Consider the following 26,480-nt stretch of genomic DNA (forward strand, 5'->3'; position numbering starts at 1 on the left):
CATCCGGGTTTAAGAACCATAACAGTGACAGCAAATCACGCGAATCATTAAATATTAGCACCGTGTAAGCAACAAATAGCGCGGATATAAGCGCATCCGCTAGGTGAAGTGCATCAGAAAAGTGGGCAGGCAGCCGATTCACGTCATTTTTCCACCAACTAAAACACACACGGCAAAACATAACATGAAAATAAAGAAGCAGCCTTGGCACCACCTTGTGGATAAAATGAGGGAGGAAACAGTTCGTAGATCCACAATACAACACTGAGGTAATGCGTTTGGAACACGCCACTCATTAACGTTCACCGAAGAAGCAAGAGGCAGTAAAGCCGGCATGACTACGAAAAAAAAAAAAGAAACGAAATAGCCGTTCCCAGCCAGAGTGGCACACTTCAAAACATGACACAATGCATCCTCCCTCACTTGCCAAAGTAAGAGCAGGAAGATCGAGAATTACAGAATGTACGATGCTCGAATAAAATTGCCATTTACAAGTTTACATACCCTTTTCTCTTTGTTATTTCCCTCCTTTTAATCACATATCAGCTGCTTACCATCATTTTATTCCTTAGACCTTCCAGAATCCCCACACCCCACGCCCCTTTAAGGTTAAGGGACATTAATAAACAATTTTTGAGCATAAGCAGTTCCAGCGGAGGACTCAAGAGCCTCAAAAGGCCATCCCACTAACCTATAAATTCCACACCCCAAGTGTCAACAGCAGCATTTCCACACACACACAAAAAAAAAACGTAGCAGCGGGAACGCCAATGAGCAGGAGATACCAAAAATGGAATAAACAGCGAGTGACTGCAACCAGACAGCACACGACAACCATTCAAAACGTATTTAAAAAACATTATATATTCATTCCCACTACCTTTACGCAACAACAACATCAGCAATATATCCCCAACAAGATTTCGAAATTTATACAACAAAACAGAGAATAAAAGGCAATATATATACATATGTATAAGCCACGCAAAAAAAAAAGTATATGTAAAAAGGATTATAAACAAATCATTAATAAAACTAAGGCCAAATAAACATACTACACACCAGCATAATTGATAAAAACGAGAACCGTAACACAAACTCAATTAAAAAAACAGTAACTTACAATACAAGAGATCAACGACACAAAACATTTTGTTTACCCAAAACGATACGTCTCCTGCAGATGTGCCGCAAAAACAGAGAATCCGTAAGTCGATGATACAACAAGACCAGCATAAACTCCTGCCATCAGCATGCGTACTCGCGCAAGGTCATCGACAAGGTAAACCATAACTGCAGGGACTGCGGGTCGGTTTGTTCTGAGTGGAAGTGCACAAGTAGTAGCTCTATTTTACTCTTTGTGTGGAAACATTTGTCAGGTAAAGAAGAAAAATGAGTGATAAGAGTGTTAGAAAAGGAATCCATAGAGAGGTAAAGGGAAGCACTGATATGTATCACTGCCGTGTTGCAACGGCTTCGTGACGGAAAAAACAAAGGTTTCGCAGAGACTGGGAAACTGACCACGTAAAATCATTCAAATAGCGTTTTATTTTTACCACAAGGTGGAAGAGCGAAACGTGGCTGCCTGCTCACACGAACAAAACACTCTAAGGTAAAACAAAATCCACCCATCAACCACTAAGAGTGATCAAATGGCACACCCTCTTGCTTGCAAGAAGCAACACAATGTGGGAGTGAGGAGCAATTATTATATTGATTAGTCACATCAAGGATAAATTCAACGTAACAAGATTTATGAGATAGAGGCAAATGCATATTTTCAATTTAGAGTTCAGGTACGGCAACAGCTGTAAAACAACCCTACTGCTGCGCTGCTCCGCCACTGTGTGAGCCCCCTTCATTTGGCTGCCCCGCATCCTCTGTAACAGGAGCAGCGACACCACTCATCTCATCAGCTGGTTCATTACACCTGTTCTGCTCAGCATTAATGAAACGCGAAAATCTGAAGTGGACAATTGCTGCAGCGATTACTGCCACAATATTGACACCCATCAGTATGAGCATCTGGTTTTTGACACACGAAGGTTGCTTACACTCGGGTTTCGTACCAAGCTTCTCAGCCTCAGCATCGTACATACCACCGAACATGAAGAGGTTGAGCGCTATCGTTGACACAATTCCGGAGGAAAAGCCGAAGTTATAGTGCTTTCCCAAATCCTGTGAATACATTATACGAAACGCAAGCACAACACTTCCCCAACCTGCTCCGTTACCCAGCGACCCAAGGAAGAAAGGAAGGACCAGCGCGTTAGCGGGAAGCAACGCGAAGAGCAGGAAGGCGATGCACAACATCAGAGGGCAAAATGGGAGCGCAATTGTTGTGGGAAACGTTTTAAGCCCCTCTCGCTGCCGCCGTGTCAGCACCATATCCAGATATCCCATAGACATGCGACCAACAGCACTGCCAACAGATATCATGGTGATATACAGTGTTAGAGTGGAGCTTTTCTTCTCACCGTAACTTTTGCTCTCATAAATTTGTGCAGCGTTCATCTGCATGACGACCGCAGTACCCCACACGCCGAAGCATGTAAGCCACATGCACCAAAGATCCACGGTAAGCAAGTGCTGCCAGAAGGACCCACTGTACTGCGGCAATGGCTTCACCTCGTTCTTCGTTGTAGCCACCGCTGATTCGGTCACAACATCCTCCAGTGCCTCTCCAATTGTGTCCATATCCGTAGGGCGCACTGGAGTATATCGTCCAAGCCATTGAAACGGCAACGCAACGACACAAAATGATGCCATCATCAGCACTGCAATAATCGAAAAGGCCAAATAGGCAGCCGGAGGAAGCTTTACATATCCGCCAATGAGTGATTGTGTGGTGAGAAACAACAGCAGGCTAAGGACGAGTCCCACAGCTGTCTTCATCCTTCTGGGAGGCGCAGGCTGGTTCATGTATAACTGAAGTGTCTGCTGTCGCTTCGTCCACTCCTCTTCACTTAGCCGTTGCTTCCGCCACGCACAAGGAAAGTACATGGGAAGCCGAATGAGAGCGAAAGCAATGAGTGACACGACCACCAACTGTATGGCAACAAAGTACGCGAAACCCGAGTAGTTGTTTTTTTCCACATCATCAGATGTGGTATCCTTAAACCACCCGTTGAAGTAAGCCATTAGCACCCCGGTACCGAGACCACCAATTGTCTTGGACACGAGCACAATGTAACCCCTGTCAAGTGGAAACTGAAGCATCAGTGGCATAACAGAACTTACATCCAAGATAGGAAATGCACAGTATACAAGGGCATTAAAAAAAGACAAAAGGCCGACGCCTGGACTCACTATCTTTCTGTCGAAGGTGAGACCAAAAAGCAGGAAGCCCAAGAATCCAAGGAAACCAGCAATTGGCAGGACCACCATCGGACCAGCGTAATCGAACAGGGCGCCGCTGGGAAAACTGAAATACATAATGCAATTGCCAACGGTACTGATAGTTGTAACTTCAGTTTGTGTTAGATTGAGTTTTTTCTTCAGGAATGGCGTGAAAATCGAAAAGCAGTATGCCTTTGAGACACCCAACTCCGCATACATGCCTGACATCAGCATGCGCATACGGGCAAGGTCATCGACAAGGTAAACCATAACTGCAGGGACTGCGGGCCGGTTTGTTCTGAGTGGAAGTGCACAAGTAGTAGCTCTATTTTACTCTTTGTGTGGAAACATTTGTCAGGTAAAGAAGAAAAATGAGTGATAAGAGTGTTAGAAAAAGAATCCATAGAGAGAGAGAGGTAAAGGGAAGCACTGATATGTATCACTGCCGTGTTGCAACGGCTTCGTGGCGGAAAAAACAAAGGTTTCGCAGCGAATGGGAAACTGACCACGTAAAACCATTCAAATAGCGTTTCTAAACTGTCGTGCAGAAAAGAATGAAGTAAAGGTAGGACCGTTGTAGGAAATATATATTTCGTGAATTTGTTAAAAGAAAAAAAAACAAAAAACGACAGAAGGCAACACTACTCATGATAATGAAGCCGATATTAAAAAAATAATGAAAAAAAAATAACGGAACAACGAAGTTTTGATTATAAAAGAAATCAAGCACAAAATATAACCCTACTGCACTCCCGTAATGTCACCGTGGTCGCCTGCTTAACTTTCTTTTTCTGAATCCTCTGTAACAGGAGCAGCGACACCACTCATCTCATCAGCTGGTTCATTACACCTGTTCTGCTCAGCATTAATGAAACGCGAAAATCTGAAGTGGACAATTGCTGCAGCGACCGCTGCCACAACATTGACACCCATCAGTATGAGCATCTGGTTTTTGACACACGAAGGTTGCTTACACTCGGGTTTCGTATCAAGCCTCTCAGCCTCAGCATCGTACATACCACCGAACATGAAAAGGTTGAGCGCTATCGTTGACACAATTCCGGAGGAAAAGCCGAAGTTATAGTGCTTTCCCAAATCCTGTGAATACATTATACGAAACGCAAGCACACCACTTCCCCAACCTGCTCCGTTACCCAAAGCCCCAAGGAAGAAAGGAAGGATCAGCGCGTTAGCGGGAAGCAACGCGAAGAGCAGGAAGGCGATGCACAACATCAGCGGGCAAAATGGGAGCGCAATTGTTGTGGGAAACGTTTTAAGCCCCTCTCGCTGCCGCCGTGTCAGCACCATATCCAGATATCCCATAGACATGCGACCAACAGCACTGCCAACAGACATCATGGTGATATACAGTGTTAGAGTGGAGCTTTTCTTCTCACCGTAACTTTTGCTCTCATAAATTTGTGCAGCGTTCATCTGCATGACAGTTCCAGTACCCCACATACCAAAGCATGTAAGCCACATGCACCAAAGATCCACGGTGAGCAAGTGCTGCCAGAAGGACCCACTGTACTGCGGCAATGGCTTCACCTCGTTCTTCGTTGTAGCCACCGCTGATTCGGTACCAACATCCTCCAGTGCCTCTCCAATTGTGTCCATATCCGTAGGACGCACTGGAGTATATCGTCCAAGCCATTGAAACGGCAACGCAACGACACAAAATGATGCCATCATCAGCACTGCAATAATCGAAAAGGCCAAATAGGCAGCCGGAGGAAGCTTTACATATCCGCCAATGAGTGATTGTGTGGTGAGAAACAACAGCAGGCTAAGGACGAGTCCCACAGCTATCTTCATCCTTCTGGGAGGCGCAGGCTGGTTCATGTATAACTGAAGTGTCTGCTGTCGCTTCGTCCACTCCTCTTCACTTAGCCGTTGCTTCCGCCACGCACAAGGAAAGTACATGGGCATGCGAGTTACGCTGAGAGCAATGAGTGATACGACCACCAACTGTATGGCAATGAAGTACGCGAAACCCGAGTAGTTGTTATTGCTCAAGTCATCGGATGTGGTATCCTTAAACCACCCGTTGAAGTAAGCCATTAGCACCCCGGTACCGAGACCACTGATTGTCTTGGACACGAGCACAACATAACCCCTGTCAAGTGGAAACTGAAGCATCAGTGGCATAATCGTCGAAACATCCAACCACGGCGTCCCCAGATAAAGAATAGCATTAAAAGTGGAGAAGAGACCGACACTGGGGTTCGCTACCTTTCCATCGAAGGTGAGACCAAAAAGCAGGAAGCCCAAGAATCCAAGGAAACCAGCAATTGGCAGGACCACCATCGGACCAGCGTAATCGAACAGGGCACCACCAATAAAACTGCAGTAACCGATGCAATTACCAACGGTACTGATAGTTGTAATGTCACTCTGTGAAAGACGATATTTCTCCCGCAGATGTGCCGCAAAAACAGAGAATCCGTAAGTCGATGATACAACAAGACCAGCATAAACTCCTGCCATCAGCATGCGTACTCGCGCAAGGTCATCGACAAGGTAAACCATAACTGCAGGGACTGCGGGTCGGTTTGTTCTGAGTGGAAGTGCACAAGTAGTAGCTCTATTTTACTCTTTGTGTGGAAACATTTGTCAGGTAAAGAAGAAAAATGAGTAATAAGAGTGTTAGAAAAGGAATCCATAAAGAGGTAAAGGGAAGCACTGATATGTATCACTGCCGTGTTGCAACGGCTTCGTGACGGAAAAAACAAAGGTTTCGCAGAGACTGGGAAACTGACCACGTAAAATCATTCAAATAGCGTTTCTAAACTGTCGTGCAGTAAAGAATAAAGTAAAGGAAGAGCGAAACGTGGCTGCCTGTTCACACGAACAAAACACTCTAAGGTAAAACAAAATCCACCCATCAACCACTAAGAGTGATCAAATGGCACACCCTCTTGCTTGCAAGAAGCAACACAATGTGGGAGTGAGGAGCAATTATTATATTGATTAGTAGTCACATCAAGGATAAATTCAACGTAACAAGATTTATGAGATAGAGGCAAATGCATATTTTCAATTTAGAGTTCAGGTACGGCAACAGCTGTAAAACAACCCTACTGCTGCGCTGCTCCGCCACTGTGTGAGCCCCCTTCATTTGGCTGCCCCGCATCCTCTGTAACAGGAGCAGCGACACCACTCATCTCATCAGCTGGTTCATTACACCTGTTCTGCTCAGCATTAATGAAACGCGAAAATCTGAAGTGGACAATCGCTGCAGCGATTACTGCCACAATATTGGCACCCATCAGTATGAGCATCTGGTTTTTGACACACGAAGGGTTTTTACACTCGGGTTTCGTATCAAGCCTCTCAGCCTCAGCATCGTACATACCACCGAACATGAAGAGGTTGAGCGCTATTGTCGCTGCGACACCGGAGGAAAAGCCGAAGTTATAGTGCTTTCCCAAATCCTGTGAATACATTATACGAAACGCAAGCACACCACTTCCCCAACCTGCTCCGTTGCCCAAAGCCCCAAGGAAGAAAGGAAGGATCAGCGCGTTAGCGGGAAGCAACGCGAAGAGCAGGAAGGCGATGCACAACATCAGAGGGCAAAATGGGAGCGCAATTGTTGTGGGAAACGTTTTAAGCCCCTCTCGCTGCCGCCGTGTCAGCACCATATCCAGATATCCCATAGACATGCGGCCAACAGCACTGCCAACAGACATCATGGTGATATACAGTGTTAGAGTGGAGCTTTTCTTCTCACCGTAACTTTTGCTCTCATAAATTTGTGCAGCGTTCATCTGCATGACAGTTCCAGTACCCCACATACCAAAGCATGTAAGCCACATGCACCAAAGATCCACGGTAAGCAAGTGCTGCCAGAAGGACCCACTGTACTGCGGCAATGGCTTCACCTCGTTCTTCGTTGTAGCCACCGCTGATTCGGTACCAACATCCTCCAGTGCCTCTCCAATTGTGTCCATATCCGTAGGGCGCACTGGAGTATATCGTCCAAGCCATTGAAACGGCAACGCAACGACACAAAATGATGCCATCATCAGCACTGCAATAATCGAAAAGGCCAAATAGGCAGCCGGAGGAAGCTTTACATATCCGCCAATGAGTGATTGTGTGGTGAGAAACAACAGCAGGCTAAGGACGAGTCCCACAGCTATCTTCATCCTTCTGGGAGGCGCAGGCTGGTTCATGTATAACTGAAGTGTCTGCTGTCGCTTCGTCCACTCCTCTTCACTTAGCCGTTGCTTCCGCCACGCACAAGGAAAATACATGGGCATGCGAGTTACGCTGAGAGCAATGAGTGACACGACCACCAACTGTATGGCAATGAAGTACGCGAAACCCGAGTAGTTGTTATTGCTCAAGTCATCGGATGTGGTATCCTTAAACCACCCGTTGAAGTAAGCCATTAGCACCCCGGTACCGAGACCACTGATTGTCTTGGACACGAGCACAACATAACCCCTGTCAAGTGGAAACTGAAGCATCAGTGGCATAATCGTCGAAACATCCAACCACGGCGTCCCCAGATAAAGAATAGCGTTAAAAGTGGAGAAGAGACCGACACTGGGGTTCGCTATCTTTCCATCGAAGGTGAGACCAAAAAGCAGGAAGCCCAAGAATCCAAGGAAACCAGCAATTGGCAGGACCACCATCGGACCAGCGTAATCGAACAGGGCACCACCAATAAAACTGCAGTAACCGATGCAATTACCAACGGTACTGACAGTTGTAATTTCACTCTGTGAAAGACGATATTGCTTGCGCATGTAGACGGAAAAAAGGGAGAATCCGTAAGTCGATGATACAACAAGACCAGCATAAACTCCTGCCATCAGCATGCGTACTCGCGCAAGGTCATCGACAAGGTAAACCATAACTGCAGGGACTGCGGGTCGGTTTGTTCTGAGTGGAAGTGCGCAAGTAGTAGCTCTATTTTACTCTTTGTGTGGAAACATTTGTCAGGTAAAGAAGAAAAATGAGTGATAAGAGTGTTAGAAAAGGAATCCATAGAGAGGTAAAGGGAAGCACTGATATGTATCACTGCCGTGTTGCAACGGCTTCGTGACGGAAAAAACAAAGGTTTCGCAGCAAATGGGAAACTGACCACGTAAAATCATTCAAATAGCGTTTTATTTTTACCACAAGGTGGAAGAGAGAAAAGTAGAGTTAGGCAAAAAAAAAACGTTCGAAGACAAAAAGAATAGTAGCCCACTAATCACTGAGAGTGGATATACAACATACTTTTAATACTAAAAAGATATTTAAAAACTTATTACTTGAATCGGGCCGCACCCTCACGGAGAAACAACAACCACATCTAACAGAAAAGAAAACATACTATGGAAATATGCAAAAAATACTACTTCGTTTTTCTTAACCCCCAAAATTTATTGCTTCTTTCCTGAATGTCCACCGCTAGTAACAGGAGCAGCGACACCACTCATCTCATCAGCTGGTTCATTACACCTGTTCTGCTCAGCATTAATGAAACGGGAAAATCTGAAGTGGACAATCGCTGCAGCGATTACTGCCACAATATTGGCACCCATCAGTATGAGCATCTGGTTTTTGACACACGAAGGTTGCTTACACTCGGGTTTCGTATCAAGCTTCTCAGCCTCAGCATCGTACATACCACCGAACATGAAGCGGTTGAGCGCTATTGTCGCTGCGACACCGGAGGAAAAGCCGAAGTGGTAGTGCTTTCCCAAATCCTGTGAATACATTATACGAAACGCAAGCACAACACTTCCCCAACCTGCTCCGTTACCCAGCGACCCAAGGAAGAAAGGAAGGACCAGCGCGTTAGCGGGAAGCAACGCGAAGAGCAGGAAGGCGATGCACAACATCAGAGGGCAAAATGGGAGCGCAATTGTTGTGGGAAACGTTTTAAGCCCCTCTCGCTGCCGCCGTGTCAGCACCATATCCAGATATCCCATAGACATGCGACCAACAGCACTGCCAACAGACATCATGGTGATATACAGTGTTAGAGTGGAGCTTTTCTTCTCACCGTAACTTTTGCTCTCATAAATTTGTGCAGCGTTCATCTGCATGACGACCGCAGTACCCCACACGCCGAAGCATGTAAGCCACATGCACCAAAGATCCACGGTAAGCAAGTGCTGCCAGAAGGACCCACTGTACTGCGGCAATGGCTTCACCTCGTTCTTCGTTGTAGCCACCGCTGATTCGGTCACAACATCCTCCAGTGCCTCTCCAATTGTGTCCATATCCGTAGGGCGCACTGGAGTATATCGTCCAAGCCATTGAAACGGCAACGCAACGACACAAAATGATGCCATCATCAGCACTGCAATAATCGAAAAGGCCAAATAGGCAGCCGGAGGAAGCTTTACATATCCGCCAATGAGTGATTGTGTGGTGAGAAACAACAGCAGGCTAAGGACGAGTCCCACAGCTATCTTCATCCTTCTGGGAGGCGCAGGCTGGTTCATGTATAACTGAAGTGTCTGCTGTCGCTTCGTCCACTCCTCTTCACTTAGCCGTTGCTTCCGCCACGCACAAGGAAAGTACATGGGCATGCGAGTTACGCTGAGAGCAATGAGTGATACGACCACCAACTGTATGGCAACAAAGTACGCGAAACCCGAGTAGTTGTTTTTTTCCACATCATCGGATGTGGTATCCTTAAACCACCCGTTGAAGTAAGCCATTAGCACCCCGGTACCGAGACCACCAATTGTCTTGGACACGAGCACAATGTAACCCCTGTCAAGTGGAAACTGAAGCATCAGTGGCATAATCGTCGAAACATCTAACCAAGAAAATGTGCAATTTACGAGAGCATTGTAAAAGCAAAAGAGACCGACACTGGGGTTCGCTATCTTTCCATCGAAGGTGAGACCAAAAAGCAGGAAGCCCAAGAATCCAAGGAAACCAGCAATTGGCAGGACCACCATCGGACCAGCGTAATCGAACAGGGCACCACCAGGGAAACTGAAGTACAGCATGCAGGTTCCAACGGTACTGATAGTTGTTATGTCTCCCTGTGTCATATTAAATTTGCTCCTTAAGAATGGCGTGAAAATCGAAAAGCAGTATGCCTTTGAGACACCCAATCCAGCATAAACTCCTGCCATCAGCATCCGCATACGCGCAAGGTCATCGACAAGGTAAACCATAACTGCAGGGACTGCGGGTCGGTTTGTTCTGAGTGGAAGTGCGCAAGTAGTAGCTCTATTTTACTCTTTGTGTGGAAACATTTGTCAGGTAAAGAAGAAAAATGAGTAATAAGAGTGTTAGAAAAGGAATCCATAGAGAGAGAGGTAAAGGGAAGCACTGATATGTATCACTGCCGTGTTGCAACGGCTTCGTGACGGAAAAAACAAAGGTTTCGCAGCAAATGGGAAACTGACCACGTAAAATCATTCAAATAGCGTTTTATTTTTACCACAAGGTGGAAGAGCGAAACGTGGCTGCCTGCTCACACGAACAAAACACTCTAAGGTAAAACAAAATCCACCCATCAACCACTAAGAGTGATCAAATGGCACACCCTCTTGCTTGCAAGAAGCAACACAATGTGGGAGTGAGGAGCAATTATTATATTGATTAGTAGTCACATCAAGGATAAATTCAACGTAACAAGATTTATGAGATAGAGGCAAATGCATATTTTCAATTTAGAGTTCAGGTACGGCAACAGCTGTAAAACAACCCTACTGCTGCGCTGCTCCGCCACTGTGTGAGCCCCCTTCATTTGGCTGCCCCGCATCCTCTGTAACAGGAGCAGCGACACCACTCATCTCATCAGCTGGTTCATTACACCTGTTCTGCTCAGCATTAATGAAACGCGAAAATCTGAAGTGGACAATCGCTGCAGCGATTACTGCCACAATATTGGCACCCATCAGTATGAGCATCTGGTTTTTGACACACGAAGGGTTTTTACACTCGGGTTTCGTATCAAGCCTCTCAGCCTCAGCATCGTACATACCACCGAACATGAAGAGGTTGAGCGCTATTGTCGCTGCGACACCGGAGGAAAAGCCGAAGTTATAGTGCTTTCCCAAATCCTGTGAATACATTATACGAAACGCAAGCACACCACTTCCCCAACCTGCTCCGTTGCCCAAAGCCCCAAGGAAGAAAGGAAGGATCAGCGCGTTAGCGGGAAGCAACGCGAAGAGCAGGAAGGCGATGCACAACATCAGAGGACCAAATGGGAGCGCAATTGTTGTGGGAAACGTTTTAAGCCCCTCTCGCTGCCGCCGTGTCAGCACCATATCCGTGAACCCCATAGACATGCGACCAACAGCACTGCCAACAGACATCATGGTGATATACAGTGTTAGAGTGGAGCTTTTCTTCTCACCGTAACTTTTGCTCTCATAAATTTGTGCAGCGTTCATCTGCATGACAGTTCCAGTACCCCACACGCCGAAGCATGTAAGCCACATGCACCAAAGATCCACGGTAAGCAAGTGCTGCCAGAAGGACCCGCTATACTGCGGCAATGGCTTCACCTCGTTCTTCGTTGTAGCCACCGCTGATTCGGTCACAACATCCTCCAGTGCCTCTCCAATTGTGTCCATATCCGTAGGGCGCACTGGAGTATATCGTCCAAGCCATTGAAACGGCAACGCAACGACACAAAATGATGCCATCATCAGCACTGCAATAATCGAAAAGGCCAAATAGGCAGCCGGAGGAAGCTTTACATATCCGCCAATGAGTGATTGTGTGGTGAGAAACAACAGCAGGCTAAGGACGAGTCCCACAGCTGTCTTCATCCTTCTGGGAGGCGCAGGCTGGTTCATGTATAACTGAAGTGTCTGCTGTCGCTTCGTCCACTCCTCTTCACTTAGCCGTTGCTTCCGCCACGCACAAGGAAAATACATGGGCATGCGAGTTACGCTGAGAACAATGAGTGACACTATCAGCAATCTAGCGGCAATGAAGTACATGAAACCCGAGTAGTTGTTTTTTTCCACATCATCGGATGTGGTATCCTTAAACCACCCGTTGAAGTAAGCCATTAGCACCCCGGTACCGAGACCACTGATTGTCTTCAACACGAGCACAACATAACCCCTGTCAAGTGGAAACTGCAATATCGCCGGCATGATCGTTGCAACATCTAATGTTGGGATCCCCGAATATACTATTGCGTCGAAGACACAGAAAAGGGTTAAAGTCGGGTTCGCTATCTTTCCATCGAAGGTGAGACCAAAAAGCAGGAAGCCCAAAGACCCTAGAAACCCACCAAGGGGGAGTAGCACCATCGGACCAGCGTAATCGAACAGAGCACCGATTGGAAAGCTGCAGTAACCGATGCAATTGCCGACGGTACTGATAGTGGCAATTTCACTTTGCGACAGACGATACTTTTTTCGCAGAAGAACGGCCATTAATGTGAAGCAATATGGGGCCGCTGTAGAAGCCATTGTATACACCCCGGAAGCTAACATGCGTACTCGCGCAAGGTCATCGATAATATACGTCATTTTGTGACCTTTTTGTGTGTACACGTTGCACTATACTGTTTCTAGTTTGTAAGGGGAATGGGTATCGTTGTTGCTGAGGAATATTGCTTCCTTTCTTGGCTGGTTTTTGTTTTACTTTCGCATTACCTATCTGTAAGTTTGTTTTTGAAGAGTAGTTGATTGCCAATGGGCTATGCCGACACAGTTTGCTGTTAATTATTGTCGCTTCTGTTTTTTTTTTTTAAAGAAAAAAATGCTCATCTTAAAACTGTTTAATATTCTTGGGGGGAGGGGAGTGTCTTCATTTCTTGCAGAGTACCTATGGCGCAGTATTTGCTATTGTGGCCACACTTCGTGGCAGCAAAGCCCCTCAAACATCTCTGCTGCGAAGCACGATTACCAGCATTGTTATTTGGATTCATCTATGCGATGCTTTGCATTTCCTCCCCCTATGCGGCAGTCTTTAAGTGTTCGGGAGTTCCTTCGTGATGGCACCTCCTGGCAGTGTACTAAAATGTTTAGCGCAATTTTCGTCTGTTGCACGTCTCGATCTCTGAGGGCAATGACACTGGGAAGAACATGGAAAGGTTCCGGTCCCCAGCTCTTAGACCCTCATTATACCACGGGTAGTTGGTGGATCTAGCGCCTTGCCTCGGAAGGGAAAACTGTGCTCCCGCTGTCGCGATTTGTCAACATCGCAGCGTTACAAAGAAAAAAAGCGAAGGCGTACAAGTTAATGGGCAAACGGTTGTGTAAAATGTATGCTATGTGGGTAGGTGTGGAGAGGGGGGGAGATAAAGGTGAGCACGGAAACACCGACGGTACGCCAAATGCATCAGCTTCAAGTTGTACGGCCATTGGCAGCGTAACGTTGTAATAGAGTTCCGTTTTTTAAAGGAAAAGACAAAGGGCAACAGCAAAACAATAGGGTTGTAAGGCATGCAGAGAGAAGAGTGAGAATAATTGGCCAAAACCAAGCACAGACATCAATCCCTCAACAGCACTAACCAGAGAGACAGCAACCAACGGCGAAGAAGAGCAATGGAAGGGAAAGTGCTAACGTACTTTCAAGGCGATGCGTCCCGCGGTGCCATTAAAAGGACCGAGACTTGCCAGCCACCAGCGCCCCACCGTGTGCAGTAAACAGAGAAAAGGTGACCCACGAGTCACGAAAAATAAAGGGCGTGAACATCTCGGTCATACAACATGGGGTGACTCACGTCACAAAGCCCAAACTACTGATGTTATCCACATCCCGGCGTGGTGGTCACCCGCTTCTATCAAGTGACTAGCTACTCGGCAGCAAAAGAATGGGGGGAGGAAGTGCTAGCATAAACACTCATAATGAAGATCTTAGAGTTACAACAAAGGAGGAAAAGTGTGGGGAAGCATACATAACATGCGCTCCGTGGGATTGTGTTACATGCCGTTCGCGAACAGGCAACTTCTTTAGTGTGTATTGGACCGCTGACAGAGACCAATTAAAATCATCCTCGGAACTTCCTTAAATCAGACTATCAGACTAGCGACGCAGTAAGAAGGCGAAGAGTACACCCATTAATGGCACGACGACGATGGCAGCTACCAAGTGAATAGTGATAAGTGGTTTACTCTTCAACCACATCAGCCACATTCCTCCTTGTGGTGCGGGAAACAACAACAAACTCTTGTTCTTCGGCAGAGCCAACGTCTCTTCCGCGTTGCAACGCACCACACCACTCCCAAACCCGCTGCTCGTGGAAAGATCACTTGCCCTCTCCACACCGCGGCACGAGCGCCGACTATTTTCACCGTTACCATACGATACAACAGTTGATTGATCTCGGCGTTCATGGAATGGTAGAGCAGAAACCACGACGTTCTGCGCAATATCTGCGGTCAATACATCATTTAGTGACGAAACAGCGACGGAAGAGATGGGCTCACGGTGCAACGCTGGTAGCCACTTGGCCCCCCGTCGCTCCTTTGGTGGACGGAGTGTTCGCGTCTGAAAGCTACCGTTATCACTGTATGAAACGGCTGCAAGCGCCCCGTCGACTGTTCCAACGAGCCAGTTGTGGGGGATGGCGGTTCCAACTCCCTCCCCTCGCATAGCAGCCCCGTCTGAGCTCTCCCTACAATAATAGCAGGGGCTGATGGAAGTAACGCCATCATTCACCACAGGTGATGGTTCGGGCGAGAAGTACACGCGCAACGCGAGCCTCCTTCGCCTGGTTCTCCCCACGTCGTTCGCAGCACATGACTCATCAACGACACCACAAGGGAGTTCAGAAGCGTTTGTTGCAGCAACATCATCGCAAGGGGAAGATGTGCTAACCACCCGAGCCGACAGCATGTACGACTGGTTGCTCATGACATTGAAGACAACGAGAACAATCCTAGCCACTAGCATCTCCCCGCGCACACCCTCCTCGCAATGTAGGCGACGGGCCCGTCTCCACAATTCACTGGCTACACAGGGCTTGACGTTTTCAACCCCAAACAACTGCACTATTCGCATTGACGATTTCATCAACGAAAAAGGAATACGGCAATCCTTTCCAGTGAGCACACAAAAATCATCAAGCCTCGTACCAACACGTCTGCTCTCGCTCCGCCTGCTGCTCCAGTCAACCCCACCACCGATGGAAGCAGCCAGCTCAGATGCCGTGGTCGAGACCAATCTTTCGTGTATTTGCAACTTCGTGGCGGACAATCGAAGCGTTTTGTCCTGCACAAGAACTGCGATGATTAGATAATCGGAGTATCGCTGGCATCCTTTCGCCCCGTCCTTGGTTTTACTTTTTTTGGGCACAAAGAAACGGTTGGCGTGAAGATCATTGACACGAGCTGGAAGCGACCAGCTGGCGAGGGGTTCTACGCTCTCCACTAGTGAAGGCGATATTCCCGGCGATGATTGCTTATAATCAGGTGTGCTGCCCCTGCACGTACCTTCATTACCACTGAGTTCGCCACTGCCAGTTGATAGCGGCTTCCGTAGTAAAGAAGAAAGCTCATACACCAAAATCCCTTCCTCATCGTGGGCAACAACGACAGCACCTTGGACGATTGCAATAGGCTTCTTGTCTGGGTTCTTGGGGTCAGCGGGAACACTAACACGGGCCTGCCGCCGTAAAGTGAGGCCCTTTGTTTCAGGGTCCCTCCACACATCAATCAGCGTAAAGCACGTAATGTGACTAATCGCCAGATAGCCCAATACACCCTCGGACAACTTGGTTTTGTCATTGCACATCAAAAAGGACGATGCGCACCACGGTATATCCCCTTCCAAGTCAATGGCTGTGACAAAACTCCACGGCCTCGAGGGCAATTGGTCCTCCCGCTTTGCCTTTATTGAATCCTCATCGGGGCCCTGGAGGGTGCTAACGGAAACAATGGCGAGCAAATTGGCCATACCAAACCGCCTGCCTCCTCCTCCCGCTCCAACAACGGCATAGCGGTCGTCCAACCACCGCGTGAAGTACACAGGCGAAGGGAACTGCATACAATTGGCAGCCTTCCCAGACGCCGCCACAACATCCGTTGCTGAAAGTGAAGGGGGCCCCTCGCTACTCATTGTTTCCGAGGACGGAAATACCTTGGTGTCCGCGTTCATTGTTGTGAATGATACGATAGGGAAGAAAGCAAAAAAAAAAAGAGAGAGAAGTGCTGGAGGCAGCGGACAATCACAACCGAAGAAACCGGCACTGAATTCAAGAGGTTTTAAAAAGCCAGCGGCAGTTTCGGTGAATGTCCAGGGGAAGCAGGAATTATTAAATCCGCGACGTCTCCACCAAAAGGGGCTGCGATGCCCCGCCTAAGTTTCATATATAATTTTTTTTTTTGACTCCCCGCAAAATAGGAACACAGCTCAACGTGGCGCCACTCACATTACGTCCACGTGTTCCGGGGGCGAGCAACAGCCAGAACAGCCCCAGCTGGAAAGCGAAAGAGTTCTTCCTGACGTTGAAGCCCAAACAAGAACAAAGGAGGCGACAGCGCTCCGCACAAAAAAGGAGAGGCACATACATATACTTATGTATCTGCATGCATATGCACGGAAGTAGAAAGGGAAACACCTGCATGTCCAGACGTAACCAAATGCATAACTCCTTTTGTCATGCGCACTTCCGCCCAGTTGTAACCCCTAGTCACATTCTTCCCTTCTCCTCCACCGTTGCTGCCACTCAACTCCATCCGTGTCTTAGTCCCCACGAACATGTCAAGCCCAGGCGATTTAATTCACCCTCCACCGATAGTTGAAACGATCGTTATGAATCTGCTTCATCGTCGCAACGTGCTTTGGTACGACATTAACCATTGGGAGTGCACGCACCTGCCGGCGGACCGCCGCAGACTTCCGCTCCCGGGCCACATTATCTGTTGCATTCCAAGGATCCCCAAGTGCCGCATTCACTGCTGCCTGCCCATACGTGTTCACCAGACGCGCTTGATCCTCCAGGACCTTCATTGTCTTGAACTGCATGAATGCAATAAACGACTTTTGCAATCTCCGGTGCCAGCGGCGCCGGAGCATCTCCCCCTCGCGTAGTTTGCACTCCGTTGAGTTCGATTTTTCCTGATATGAGCGGAACAACTGAAAGTGACGCAGCCGTGAGTGGTGCACGTAATGCATGATACGTCGATCCACCAGCGTTATTGGCTCATTGGGCCGCACTTCCTCAGCCATCGGCGTGCGCCCGTAGAAGTGACTGATACCACCGTGAGCACCCTTCCACTTACTGTACTTCATAGTTCCCATCGCCTTGCGGTGGTACATCATGTAACCACCCAACCATAGGCGGGTTGTGTGGAGCATGGTGCCGATAATTATCACTTTTAAAACTGCACGCGGGTCAACAGAACACACAACGGCGCCCGTGAAGTGATTGACACCGAGGAACCCCCAGCTATCCTGGTGTGCTACTGAGTCGTGGTTTGAGTTTGAGCGGTGATTAATGAAAAGAACAGAAGGTAGAGTAAGTAAACCAAGTCGGGCAGTACCAATTTACATACGCGAGTGGGGTAAAAGCGAGGCCACGCAAACAGCATCCCAGAGTGTGCTGCAGGGGGATACTGGTGTTTTTTTTTCTTCGCAAGTTGTTATCGTTACGCGGCCCACACCAATTCCATTGTAACGGCCACTCCATGAAACCTTGTGTTACTGTCTGGTGAGTTCACAAACCGCAGCCACATAATAAAACGTTGTTATATCCCTTTCCTCCGTGGCACCCTCCTTCTCCTCCACCTCACAGCCATGTGGGAGGACGACCATAAGCACGATGGCGTAGTAACTCGTCAACTGGTTCCAGCGGTTATTGCAGAGCCAGTGCACATGCGCCTCCTTCCGACTTCCGCTGCTGATACTCTTTTGCCAACCCTTTACAATCGCGGCTGCGTGAGACGCAAGGGGATCCACGCCTATGACTTCGCTACGAGCGGCTGCCCCATCATCGACAGCGACATCTTCGATTTCTTCCACTTTTACTTCTGCATTCTTTTTATTTTTCATCTGTTGTCTAATTGAAGCACTGGTGCGAAGCAGGGATATCACCTGGTCCGCCTCCCCAGTTAGCACACCAAAGCAGCAATGCCGACCAGCAAGGTCCATTAACTCCTCTTGTACAACTTGCTCTTGACCACTTCCCGATACGTCGTAGTGATGGGGGTCCAGATCGCTCGGGGAAAAATACAAAGAAGGCGGTAACCTTCCGATCGAGTGCGAGTCATCTTCCTTCGCCACCAGATGCGGTATAAACGGGCGTTGCCGTCCATCGGACACGCGAATGGAGCGCAGGAACGGCGGTAACCCAAAAAACTCGGCAACGTGCAGGAGACGCGATAGCGCTTCCGCACGGTCATATTTTTGTAAAATGTAGGCTCCAGAGGAAATGCGTAGCGGCATAACGAATGGCGAGCCCCAAGACTCACCGCACGGTACACACTCATTCACTTTCTCCAGTAAGTTCCTTACCACATCTTGTTCTCCCTGGCGCATGGCACTCACTTCAGGCATGGGCTCCACAAAGTCGATCTGGCCTGCTGTTGGACCGAAGAGTAATTTGGCAACTTCACCTTTCGTACCTACACGGCGTAGCGCGGGAACCAAGCGAAGGTGGAACTCCCGCATTTGCTGTAAGCGTCTCAAGCATTCTAGACGTCTGCGTAAAGCACACGGACTTGTTGGTAGCAATTCTGAAGCTGTACTATTGATGGTGCCAGTACGACCTCCATGAGTAAGCAATATGGAAAACTTCATTGGAACCGCAGCCTCCGAAAGCTCCACCAGCTTACGCACCAACCTCCAGCGTTGATGGGGTGGGAGAGTTACCGGTACCCCGTTATTTTGAGTGAGGCTCCTGTCACCTTGAAGACCGTTTTCCACGTAAATGGTAGGCTGTAAAAGCCATGTGGCATCCACGAGAGCCTGTACAGCTACCAGTAGCCGATCCTCCGTGAGGGCTGAAAACGGGAAGCGCGGCTCTCCCGACATGAAGGGCAATAATTGATCCACCTCTACAAGTGTTCCAATGTTGGCTAAAGACTGCACCAAAATAGCTGGTCTGCACATACCGCGCCAGAGGTTCACTTCTGGTGCTGTCGGAAGAATGTGTAGGCGGTTTCCCCGCGGCTGTTGTTTCCCGACAGGGGATGGTTGTACGCCAACGGCACCTGCGGCACCCGACCTTTTCCCAGATTGCGGCATAACATCCGAATTTTGACGACCGGATGCCTTCCATGGAGCTGCAGCAGACGGTACCTTCTTGCTATGGCGCTGCACCGGTGGCTTCACATTGGATGACGCCACAGACTGCTTCTTTGATGCTGCAGGCCGCCGCCGTACCATATAACTTCGTAGGGGTCTCTACGCATTAACAAGGGTGATTGCAGTTTTTAAAAAAAAAAATGTGAGGGGATAACATCGCGAAACGGAAAAGACCCATAAATGAGGATTACGAGACGGAGCACCATGAACCAAATTGTCTTCGAATAGCTGAGGCAAACACAAAAAGTTACGGTTTCGCTCGAAGAGGAGGGGAGGGGGGAACAGCCGAGGAAACAAAATGGCAACAGTTTCCACGAAGCGTAGTCAACAGAGTTCACAAGGATGTGAGGGGAAACTGTCAATGGGCAATACCCTCTCTGAGACGCACACGCACACGCAAAGGCACACATCTAAAGGCGTGTTTTTGCTCCCTCAAGTGTAGACAAGCGTTATTAGTGATGTGGCTGCCACTATCGACACACAGGGAAGAGGAGGGGAAAAAAAACACGATGTAGACATTTGCCCTATTGGCCATTTTAGTTTTCCCCTCTCATTCTTCGGTTTCATTCACCACTCAAACTCGGCGGCAACTTAGCCGACATTTTCCAACTCTAGACTTTCCAAATGGCCGCAACGGTTAGGCACATTTACTGCACTCACTGACTGAAACGAGGTTAGAAAAGGGGGAAAAAAGAGAATAACATCAGTGACAACGACAACAACTAACCTTCCTCCCCCACCCCCCCAAAAAAAGAAGAAAAAGAAAATGTTGAAAATTTATACATACGTACAAACACAAAGCCCAGTTACTCCTCCCCTCCTTCTGTGCTCTCCGATAAGTCCCGGTCATTTCTTCTTTTCTCTTTTAACCCTCTCAGAAGAGAGCAGAGCGTGACAGCAAGCAAACAATAATAAAAATGAATAAACAAATAAATAAACGGAGAAGTTTAGCACAACAACAACAAAAAAAAAAATGCCACTAATATTTATAAACAAACCCAGGGGGGCTTTCCTCAGCCCAGCAAATAACGCTTCACCAATTCACACCCACGCGTACGGATTGCATAGAGCTGCAGCACCCAATACAAACCGTCTCGCACCCTCCTATCCTCCCGTGCAACGCCGCCACCACAACCCGTTGAACCCTCAATATCATCCGGCAGCTCAACACCACTGCACCAACTTCCAAAAAACTGTGGAACCACAACCCATACAAATTGCCCATCCCCAGAGAAGAAACACGACTGCAAGCCGCAGTGTTTGATGCACCCACCAGTGGTGCTGAAGGAGTTAGAAGAATTTCCGCGCCCGCTGTTTTGTGTAACGGTGGCTTGCGCAAAGCTTCGCAGCTCCGCACCACCGTCTGCTGAGGCAGCGGGACAGACTGGTTGCTCCGACAACTCATCGCAATCAGCGCTACCACAACGAAATACGTGCAATGTCCCGCGGCTGCTCAGAGCGGCGAGCTGGCGGCCGTTTGAACGACCCGTCGAGTCAAACGCGAGAGAATGTATGCGCGCCTTCGTCACGCCGCGACGGAACACAAAAAGTAACCGTGCACTCGGTATCTCAAACACCTTCACCGTTGTGCCGCGGGAAGAAGCTGTTGCCAGCCGGCTTCCATCGCGCGTCATAGCGAGACACACAATTGGGCCCCGGTGCGCCTGCACGATTGCCACGCGCTCTACAGAAGGGCTGCGACCGCCATGAGGCTCAGTGTTTGGTTCCACCTTGCCGCCTAACCGCTTTCCACAAACCTGAGCAACCCACACATCCCCGAGTCCGTTGTCAGACTGCGGATACGCTAAATAAGTTACGGGCTCCCCGCGCGGGTCCATCGTGGGTTCGGAGAGTTGAACCAACCCACTGGGGTTGCGAGGCTTAGTGGTACTTAATTTCGCCAGATGCTGCAGCGTGGCCAGGTCCATAACATGCACACAATCCTCTAGAATTACAACTAGCAGCTCGCTGTTCATACGCACACCCACAACAGCCGCCTCAAAGCTCGCGGTGGCGATAACTTCATCTGCGCAGACATCGTAAAGTTGGAGAGCGCGCGGTGTTGTCATTACTCTCCCCTCTTCTCCTCCTCTTCCTTCCCCCATATTGTCAGACCTCCAACTACCGGTCACCCCACCACAACTCAGAACAAATGCAATGAGAGGAGTTTCACCAAGTACTGCTACAACACCAGGAATGCCGTCCACTTTACGACAGCTTTGAACCGTTGATGCTTCACCGGCGGCGGGGATCAATTTCCGTGGAGATTTTCCCACGTCAAGGTGATACCCACGGAGTCCATCACGACAACCAAGCAACAGAAAGGCTCCACCAGCACTCGAGGCCAACGCGCAGACGTCGCTCATGCGTGAAAGTACCCCTCAGTTCCCGTTTGCCGAAGTCTGCACGCTACGTTGTGCTTCGGGAAGGGAAATGACATTTTCGCATGCGGTAAAGCAACAGTAAAAAGAAAAGAAAAGAACACAACAAAAGAATGATAATTACAAAGGCAATATAGAAAGATAGTAAAAGGGAAGCCTAAGCACGTGACACCCTCATTGCAGAGCGCAAAAAAAAAAAGGTGTATGCCACGAAAATGAGGTTCACACAATTTCCTCACCCTCCCTCCTCCTTCGTTCAATTATACCACCTCTTCTCTTATTTTGCCCATCTGGTCCATTAGATGGTACTATATATATATATATATATAATCGGTACTAACCTTATTTATTAGATATCGAGAGAGAGCTGACGACACAGCGACAGTAAAGTTGACTCAAACGACAACAGACAATCTAAAACTGTTCCCGCCTTCGTTTTCCTTTCCTTCTGCTGTTTCCATTTTCTTTTCCTCTTTTCATTTCCGTATGATTAACAATTTTAAAAAAAAAAATTAAAACTAGTGTTATTCGTTTCCCTAACAGTCACAAGCTCTTCTTTTCCTCTGTGAATCGTATCTGACCTCAGTTACCTCTTTTTTGTGTCCCCTTCCCCCATTGACGCCTGCCCCCTCCCCACTCCAAATGCATTTTAGACAGTAAGTAGGAAAAGAACAATGACACCAACAAACATGACGGCTGCCGGCAGCAACAACAAAAACCAACAACAATAACAACAACAATAATAATAATGATAATAATAAAATTAAAACAGCGCTAACGATGAAGTAACAAAATAGGAAACTTCAGCGCTTCATCACATGCGCAAAACATCTCATCATTCCCACTCCCTCTCGCCCCCGTCAAGACATACTCCCCTAACCTTATTAGTGGTAATCCCGTCATCTCCCTTCCCTTCCACTTGGAACAAAATATAAAATTGACACGTGACAACACTTCCGGGATGTAAGTGAAACAAACCAATAAAAACAATGCAAAAATAAAAATAAAAATGAGATGAGATGAAAGAACTAAAAAAAGGGGGTAAACAAATAAAAAGAGCTGCGGGTACCACCTTTCAACCGCTAGGAAATTGTTGGTAAAGACGAGCAAAACCGAAAAACAGAAAAGAGAAAGAAAGAAAGCGCCAGCACTGACCAAAGGTGAGAACGAATCATCATCAAAACAGGACGGGATATGGGCAGACACATTTTATGAGTGCAGCCGGTGGAGTGCTCACCCACGAACAAAAAGAAAAGAAAAAAAAAAGAAACATCGCAAAAAACAATAACAACGTGCGATCATACATTCCTTGCACGGCACAACCTGTTATCCTTTCCCCCCCTTTCCCTTTTTTTTTTTTACTCTGCTTCAAGCGTGATCAAAAAGTCTACGTGCGCACCAACATAAATTCTCCCCCTTTCAGCGTTTACCGTTTTTTTTTCCTTCTCCTGCGCGGAAGATGGGGATACGGCACAAGAAATGTGCTTTGTGTAACATTCACTACCTACATATTTATAAATAAATATATAAATATACCTGTTTATGTTCATCTTTAATAGGTTCTCGGCCCTTTATGTCGCTTCCTCTTTTTTCCCCCTTCTGCGACCGTCACAGAGACGGAGGAGAGTACCGTACTCAAATGGGAAGGGTAATGTAACGTACAGCAGCAGAAGCAAAGCGAAGGGACAAGTGCTTACTGGTACCTGACGAAACTTCCACTGTCTCGCACCCGCAATGTATTTTCACACCGCCTCGGTTCCAGACAACTCTTATAACTGCGGCGGGTTCTCGAACAACAAATTTGCTGCTCGTTCAATGCTTCGCTTTGCCTTGAAGAAGGCTACTTTACACTGCTCTCGTGTGAAACCTAGCTGCATCAATTGTTCAATCTTTTCCTCTTCCACCTCCGTAGGAACACGGTCCAAATAGCGTTGCGTCTCACTACCATCTTCATCCTGCTGCTCAACAACAGCTTCATCATCCAAGTCACTTGCTGCTGCCAAAAACTGTGACATTACTTCCTCTAACATTTCTTCGTCAAATTCTTCATCCTCTTCCGTTGTCATCACGCCCTCTTCTCTGTCCCGCTGCAGCTCCTCAAAAAAGTTGTCATTACAGACAAGGTCGAGAAAGGCCTGGCGGTTTTTGGCGATGAGTTCCAAAAGCACCGGATCGTCCGCACTAATTTGCCGTAACACCCCTTCCGGGTCGGCGAGAAAACGCTGCCGCATCTCAATGAGGTTTGGAACCTCGAAGAGGCGTGCGAGCATTGCCTCCTGACCATCGTCATCATCATCATCATCGTCACTTCCATCACTTCCATCACTTCCATCATTCTCATCAAACTCACTTTCCTCGTCCCCATCGGCTTCTTCCGTCCCGCTCTTCTCAACGCCAGTGACGGCTTCAGAATTCCCTTCCATAGTTCCTGCTGTGGTTGGTGGGGGCGGTACTGCAGATCCATTTTCCTTTGATTTCCCGCTCCCGCTCCCACTCTCCTCTCGCTCATGCTTCGCTACCACCGTAATGGTGTCACCATCCTGAATACCAATATTGCGCAGTAAACGTTTATCGTCATTGAGGTCGAAAGTGGCATGCTGCAAGCGAAAACTACCTAATGGAAGGCGGAAGTTTATTGCGATGACGGTGCGCAAGTTGTTGAGTGTTGCTTCGGGGTTGGAAATTGTGAGTTCCTTCGTGTTGTTACCCGACCCCCCACCACCGAGTTTCGCTATCAGCTTCATTGGTTTATTGGTTGCGCGCACACGGGCACGCCTTACCGCTCCTCTACTAAACGGAATTATATTCAAACACAAAAAGGAAAGGAAGAGAAAGGAAAGAAAAGGAAAGGGAGGCAAAAACAAAGAAAAATTGTATGGTAAGCCTTGGCATACACCCACAGTAGTGACACACCGCCTGAAGACGATAGAAAGAATTGCGCGGGGAGGTGGTAGAGAATTGACAGACTGACAAACGGGTGAAAAATGGAAAAAATGAACAAACAGGGTCCACAGCGGGAGGAACTTATAATACCAGCGTGTGATGAGGAGGGAAAAGAGGGAAAATAAAGCAGCACAAGGTAAATGCGTGCACACAAACCTCTCTAAAAGAGGAGGGATGAATCTGTTAATGGAGTGAGTTTGATTCCGTGCCATTTCAACCTACAACACACATATATATATATATATATATTAAACGTGCTTGCCTTCTGAAGCTGGGACCATGTGCTTCACTCCGCCAGGAGGCGACATCAAACTCGTCAGCCTAACGAATGCGTGCAAAATCCGCGTCTGTAGAGCCGAAGGGACAGTGGCCACTGCCCGGTAAGGCCCATACGCTGTTTGGCAGCGCACTTCCAGTCCACACGGCTACATGAGAATTAATGCGAAGCAACTCCTCCATTGCCCACGAGGGATCCGTCAGCGGTGGGCAACTGCGCACAAATTGCGCCGCCAACGGCACGTCGTCATCGTCATAAACCGCACACACGTCAAATTCACTGCATGTGCCGGTGGTGCTGCCGCTCCGCGTGCCCCTTTCCTTTTTGTCATTTTCATCAGAATGTGAAGCCTCCGACTGCCTGATATTCTTCATTCCTTCCTGTTGGGCGTGCAGTAATTGCATCTCTTGCAGCAACTCCGTCCGAATGCGGATATCGGAGGGATTATTGCTGGACATGGCAACACCAAACTATATCGCGAACGCACGACTGTTTCCTGAACTTTTGAAACTTGTAAGCAGCAAGGCAAAGGCGCGTGTTTTCAAAGCGTTACATTTTTAACACACCAAATAGAAGAGGGGAGAAATCAACAAAGGAAGGAACAAACGGCCATGCACAAAAGATAGAAAAGAGCAAAAGGTCGCAATCCAATTAAAAACCGATCTTTCGTGAAGTGGCACCGGAATTAAACTCGATTCACCACTGCGACGAAAATACGATAATCCTTCGCAAAAGTTAGGTCAAATTTCACATCTCCCATAACCGTTAATACGTAAAAGTCACTTCATTCCCCTTTCAATTGCACGACCGCACAACCGCGCCGATCACATTATGTGACGGCAATGCCGCCGACAGCGAGGCAAAATCCGTAACCGAAGCACTATTCATTCATTTCGCTCACACAAGCATATATACAGCAGAGCGAAAAAAGAAAAAAGGAATTAACAAAAAAAAAACGGAAGCAGAGAAAAGCAACAAAACGTAGAGGGAAGTGCAAAAGCAGAAGCAAAAAAAACCTCAGCTGTACGGGACGGCCGGCGGACCATCTTTCATTTTCCATACGTCAAATAAAGAGGCAATGATCAAACAAATAAAGTGTAGCAAAAATGCAAACACGCACATTCACAAGTTGAAAAAAAAAAACACTGAAACCACAATCCGGAATTGTGGCAGGCCGTTCCCGGACGGCTCACTTCACATGGGGAAAAAAAAGAGAAACGAATTAAAGTTAATTAGAATAAATTGAAGGATAGACATATACATGGATATGTTTAAAGATATTTGCTCATGACTAGGCATGGAACCCGAATTATTACCACATCTACAACACACACCGACAGCGTTCCTGCGTATAT

At 47.8% G+C, this 26,480-nt stretch overlaps 12 protein-coding genes across 12 annotated transcripts; 1 reads left to right on the forward strand and 11 right to left on the reverse strand.

Moving 5' to 3' along the window:
• Window positions 1-1,821: 1,821 nt before the first annotated feature.
• Window positions 1,822-3,609, reverse strand: TbgDal_III4480 (hypothetical protein, conserved; the record flags this gene model as incomplete). The annotated part of the gene is made up of 1 exon (XM_011774094.1): window positions 1,822-3,609. One exon carries the CDS (start codon window positions 3,607-3,609, stop codon window positions 1,822-1,824), a length of 1,788 nt encoding a protein of 595 aa, XP_011772396.1.
• A 507-nt stretch (window positions 3,610-4,116) lies between these two features.
• On the reverse strand, window positions 4,117-5,868 carry TbgDal_III4490 (hypothetical protein, conserved; the record flags this gene model as incomplete). The annotated part of the gene is made up of 1 exon (XM_011774095.1): window positions 4,117-5,868. The coding sequence occupies one exon, from the start codon at window positions 5,866-5,868 to the stop codon at window positions 4,117-4,119; it is 1,752 nt and encodes a 583-aa protein (XP_011772397.1).
• Window positions 5,869-6,416: 548 nt separating this feature from the next.
• Window positions 6,417-8,204, reverse strand: TbgDal_III4500 (hypothetical protein, conserved; the record flags this gene model as incomplete). Its single annotated transcript, XM_011774096.1, has 1 exon — window positions 6,417-8,204. The coding sequence occupies one exon, from the start codon at window positions 8,202-8,204 to the stop codon at window positions 6,417-6,419; it is 1,788 nt and encodes a 595-aa protein (XP_011772398.1).
• A 513-nt stretch (window positions 8,205-8,717) lies between these two features.
• TbgDal_III4510 (hypothetical protein, conserved) lies at window positions 8,718-10,475 on the reverse strand (the record flags this gene model as incomplete). The annotated part of the gene is made up of 1 exon (XM_011774097.1): window positions 8,718-10,475. One exon carries the CDS (start codon window positions 10,473-10,475, stop codon window positions 8,718-8,720), a length of 1,758 nt encoding a protein of 585 aa, XP_011772399.1.
• Window positions 10,476-11,012: 537 nt separating this feature from the next.
• TbgDal_III4520 (hypothetical protein, conserved) lies at window positions 11,013-12,800 on the reverse strand (the record flags this gene model as incomplete). The annotated part of the gene is made up of 1 exon (XM_011774098.1): window positions 11,013-12,800. The coding sequence occupies one exon, from the start codon at window positions 12,798-12,800 to the stop codon at window positions 11,013-11,015; it is 1,788 nt and encodes a 595-aa protein (XP_011772400.1).
• A 1,501-nt stretch (window positions 12,801-14,301) lies between these two features.
• Window positions 14,302-16,374, reverse strand: TbgDal_III4530 (hypothetical protein, conserved; the record flags this gene model as incomplete). Its single annotated transcript, XM_011774099.1, has 1 exon — window positions 14,302-16,374. One exon carries the CDS (start codon window positions 16,372-16,374, stop codon window positions 14,302-14,304), a length of 2,073 nt encoding a protein of 690 aa, XP_011772401.1.
• Window positions 16,375-16,995: 621 nt separating this feature from the next.
• TbgDal_III4540 (hypothetical protein, conserved) lies at window positions 16,996-17,577 on the reverse strand (the record flags this gene model as incomplete). Its single annotated transcript, XM_011774100.1, has 1 exon — window positions 16,996-17,577. One exon carries the CDS (start codon window positions 17,575-17,577, stop codon window positions 16,996-16,998), a length of 582 nt encoding a protein of 193 aa, XP_011772402.1.
• A 342-nt stretch (window positions 17,578-17,919) lies between these two features.
• Window positions 17,920-19,605, reverse strand: TbgDal_III4550 (hypothetical protein, conserved; the record flags this gene model as incomplete). The annotated part of the gene is made up of 1 exon (XM_011774101.1): window positions 17,920-19,605. The coding sequence occupies one exon, from the start codon at window positions 19,603-19,605 to the stop codon at window positions 17,920-17,922; it is 1,686 nt and encodes a 561-aa protein (XP_011772403.1).
• A 932-nt stretch (window positions 19,606-20,537) lies between these two features.
• Window positions 20,538-21,890, reverse strand: TbgDal_III4560 (hypothetical protein, conserved; the record flags this gene model as incomplete). Its single annotated transcript, XM_011774102.1, has 1 exon — window positions 20,538-21,890. One exon carries the CDS (start codon window positions 21,888-21,890, stop codon window positions 20,538-20,540), a length of 1,353 nt encoding a protein of 450 aa, XP_011772404.1.
• Window positions 21,891-23,116: 1,226 nt separating this feature from the next.
• TbgDal_III4570 (hypothetical protein, unlikely) lies at window positions 23,117-23,461 on the forward strand (the record flags this gene model as incomplete). Its single annotated transcript, XM_011774103.1, has 1 exon — window positions 23,117-23,461. One exon carries the CDS (start codon window positions 23,117-23,119, stop codon window positions 23,459-23,461), a length of 345 nt encoding a protein of 114 aa, XP_011772405.1.
• A 213-nt stretch (window positions 23,462-23,674) lies between these two features.
• Window positions 23,675-25,060, reverse strand: TbgDal_III4580 (hypothetical protein, conserved; the record flags this gene model as incomplete). Its single annotated transcript, XM_011774104.1, has 1 exon — window positions 23,675-25,060. One exon carries the CDS (start codon window positions 25,058-25,060, stop codon window positions 23,675-23,677), a length of 1,386 nt encoding a protein of 461 aa, XP_011772406.1.
• A 109-nt stretch (window positions 25,061-25,169) lies between these two features.
• TbgDal_III4590 (hypothetical protein, conserved) lies at window positions 25,170-25,583 on the reverse strand (the record flags this gene model as incomplete). Its single annotated transcript, XM_011774105.1, has 1 exon — window positions 25,170-25,583. One exon carries the CDS (start codon window positions 25,581-25,583, stop codon window positions 25,170-25,172), a length of 414 nt encoding a protein of 137 aa, XP_011772407.1.
• Window positions 25,584-26,480: the final 897 nt, after the last annotated feature.

The sequence above is a fragment of the Trypanosoma brucei genome, chromosome 3 (assembly GCF_000210295.1).
Source record: "Trypanosoma brucei gambiense DAL972 chromosome 3, complete sequence".
Lineage (NCBI taxonomy): Eukaryota > Euglenozoa > Kinetoplastea > Trypanosomatida > Trypanosomatidae > Trypanosoma > Trypanosoma brucei.